Source organism: Calidris pugnax, unplaced genomic scaffold (assembly GCF_001431845.1).
Source record: "Calidris pugnax isolate Ruff unplaced genomic scaffold, ASM143184v1 scaffold460, whole genome shotgun sequence".
NCBI lineage: Eukaryota > Metazoa > Chordata > Aves > Charadriiformes > Scolopacidae > Calidris > Calidris pugnax.
This window is the reverse complement of record NW_015091195.1, coordinates 220,187-223,109: the sequence shown is the minus strand read 5'-3', so window position 1 is coordinate 223,109 and position 2,923 is coordinate 220,187. Positions and strand designations below refer to the sequence as shown.

The 2,923-nt window shown below is 62.5% G+C and overlaps 1 protein-coding gene across 1 annotated transcript in view; it reads left to right on the top strand.

The window, feature by feature from the left end:
• The window catches only part of ITGA10 (integrin alpha 10), a 53,803-nt gene extending 50,959 nt beyond the window's left edge, over positions 1 to 2,844 (top strand). Inside the window, exons 19-22 of the mRNA XM_014959592.1 lie at positions 809 to 1,165; positions 1,268 to 1,557; positions 1,653 to 1,794; positions 2,725 to 2,844. Of these exons, the coding sequence (XP_014815078.1) occupies positions 809 to 1,165; positions 1,268 to 1,557; positions 1,653 to 1,794; positions 2,725 to 2,844 (909 nt within the window). The remainder of the gene's footprint in view (positions 1 to 808; positions 1,166 to 1,267; positions 1,558 to 1,652; positions 1,795 to 2,724) is intronic.
• Positions 2,845 to 2,923: the final 79 nt, after the last annotated feature.

Here is a 2,923-nt window from a genome sequence, read left to right as displayed (position 1 = left end):
CCCAAGGTGTCCCTGGAGCATCTCCAGGGCTTCCCCAGAACATCCCTTGGGTTATCCGAGAGCATTCCTGGGGTGTCCCCTGGCTGTCACCAGAGCATCCATATGCCATCCCTGGAGCATCCCAAGAGCATCCCAAGGTGTCCCTGAAGAATCTCCAGGGCTTCCTTCCCAAGAGCATCCCAAGGGGTCCCTGAAGAATCTCCAGGGCTTCCCCAGAACATCCCTTGGGTTATCCGAGAGCATTCCTGGGGTGTCCCCTGGCTGTCACCAGAGCATCCATATGCCATCCCTGGAGCATCCCAAGAGCATCCCAAGGTGTCCCTGAAGAATCTCCAGGGCTTCCTTCCCAAGAGCATCCCCGGAGCCACCCAGGACCATCCCTGGGGTGTCCCCAGAGCATCCATATGACAATCTTGAAGCATCCCCAGGTGTCCCTGAAACATCTCCAGGGCTTCTCCAGAGCATCCCTTGGGTTATCCAAGAGCATTCCTGGGGTGTCCCCTGGATGTCACTGGAGCATCCATATGCCATCCCTGGAGCATCCTCAGGGTGACCTGGGAGCATCCCTGGAGTATCCCTAGAGTGTCCTCTGGGATTCCCCAGAGCATTCCTGGGGTGTCCCTTGAATATCACCAGAGCATCCATCCACCATCCCTGGAGCATCTCAAGAGCATCCTCAGGGTGACCTGGGAGCATCCCTGATGCATCCTTGGAGCTTCCCTGATGCATCCTTGGAGCTTCTCCAGGGTGTCCCCAGCCCGGTGGGTGTCCCCAGCTGCTGACCCCCCATCCTTGTCCCCCCCCAGAGCTCCGGTACAACGTGTCCCTGGAGGAGAAGACCCCAGGAGCTCGAGCTGCCTTCGACTCGGGCGCCCGGCGGCTGCTGCAGCGGCGCCTGGAGCTCTCCCTGGGGAGACAGAGCTGCCTCCGCTTCCCCTTCCACGTCCTGGTGAGAGGGACCTCCCTGGGACATGGGTGGCCTTTTCCACCCCCCCTCCCCACCCCCAGCAGCATAGTCCCAGAGCTCCGGTACAACGTGTCCCTGGAGGAGAAGACCCCAGGAGCTCGAGCTGCCTTCGACTCGGGCGCCCGGCGGCTGCTGCAGCGGCGCCTGGAGCTCTCCCTGGGGAGACAGAGCTGCCTCCGCTTCCCCTTCCACGTCCTGGTGAGAGGGACCTCCTCCCTGGGACACCGGGGGCTTTTTCCACCCCAGCAGCATAGGGGGGTGTGGGGGGGCCTAATGGGGACCCTTTCCACCCCATCCCAGGACACCACGGACTATCTGCGACCCCTCAGCTTCACGGTGAGGTTGGCCATGGCCGAATCCACGGGGCCGGTGTTGGATGAGGCGTCCCCCACCACCATCCGGAAACTGGTGGGTGCTGGTGGGGGTGGTGGGATCCAAGATCACCCCCCACTGTCCCCCTCCGTGGTGCTTCCAGCCTTGGGATCACACCCCGGCTCCTTCCAGATCCCCTTCTTCAAGGACTGTGGGGAGGATGATGAGTGTGTCACGGACCTGGTGCTCAAGGCCACCATGGACATCGCAGGCTCCAGGTATGGGGTGTCCCCGAGGTGTCCCCGGGGCTGAGACGTGTCCCTGGAGGAACCCCCTGGGAAGGGGGGGGTCATAACCTCCTTGGTGGTCGCAGGCAGAGCCCCCACGTCCTGCGCAAGGGCAGGAGGAAAGTGGTGGTGGACGTGGTCCTGGAGAACAAGAAGGAGAACGCCTACAACGCCAGCCTGCTCCTCCGCTTCTCCAGCAACCTCCACTTCTCCAGCCTCGTGCTCCAGGTACGGGGCCATGGGGGGAGCAGGAGGGGGGTCTCCTAGACCCACATGGGCCCCCTCCCCAACCTCTCAGACATCATAGTCCTTCCAGCCCTCTATAGACCCTCCAGCCCATCCCAGGACAAAGATTGGGGAGGTCTCTCCAGTCTTATTAGATCCTTCAGCCCGTTCTCACCTCCAACCCATCCCAGGTGGGAGGTGGGGGGGTCCATTGGGCCCCATATGAGCCCCCCACCCATCCTGGGTGGGAGGTGGGGGTCCATATGGCCCATATGGGTCCCCCAACCCATCTGAGATAAGAGGTGGGAGTCTATATGGCCCCTTATGAGCCCCCCAACCCATCCTGGATGGGAGATGGGGGTCCATTTGGCCCATATGTGTCCCTCAACCCATCCGAGATAGGAGGTGGGGGTCTCTATGGCCCCATATGAGCCCCCTAGCCCATCCTGGATGGGAGATGGGGGTCCATTTGGCCCATATGTGTCCCTCAACCCATCCGAGATAGGAGGTGGGGGTCTATATGGCCCCATAGGAGCCCCCCAACCCATCCAGAGTTGGAGGTGGGGGTCCATTTGGCCCATATGTGTCCCTCAACCCATCCGAGATAGGAGGTGGGGGTCTATATGGCCCCATAGGAGCCCCCCAACCCATCCTGGCTGGGAGGTGGAGGTCCATATGGCCCATAAGTGTCCCCCCGACCCATCCCAGGTGAGACAGGAGGGTCCTATGGGACCCCTGACCCATCCCAGGTGGGAGATGGGGGGGCCATATAGCCCATATGGGTCCCTCAACTCATCCCAGGTGGGAGAAGGGGGTCCATGTGGCCCTATATTGATCCCCCCCCAACCCATCCCAGGGTTGAGGGTCCATGTGGACCCCTCATACCTGTGCTCAGCCTGACCCCCCCCATCTCCATGTCCCCCCCCTCTGCAGGACACCAGCTCGGTGAAGCTGGAGTGCACGGCGCTGGCCGGTCACCGCCGGCTCTGCAGCGTTGGCTACCCCGTCTTCCGCTCACTGGCCAAGGTAGGGGACCAAGTCCCCCCCCCTTGAGACCCCCATGCCCCCATCCCACCCCACTCATGGCCCCATTCCACCCCCCGACCCCCCCCTTAGGTCTCCTTCACCCTGG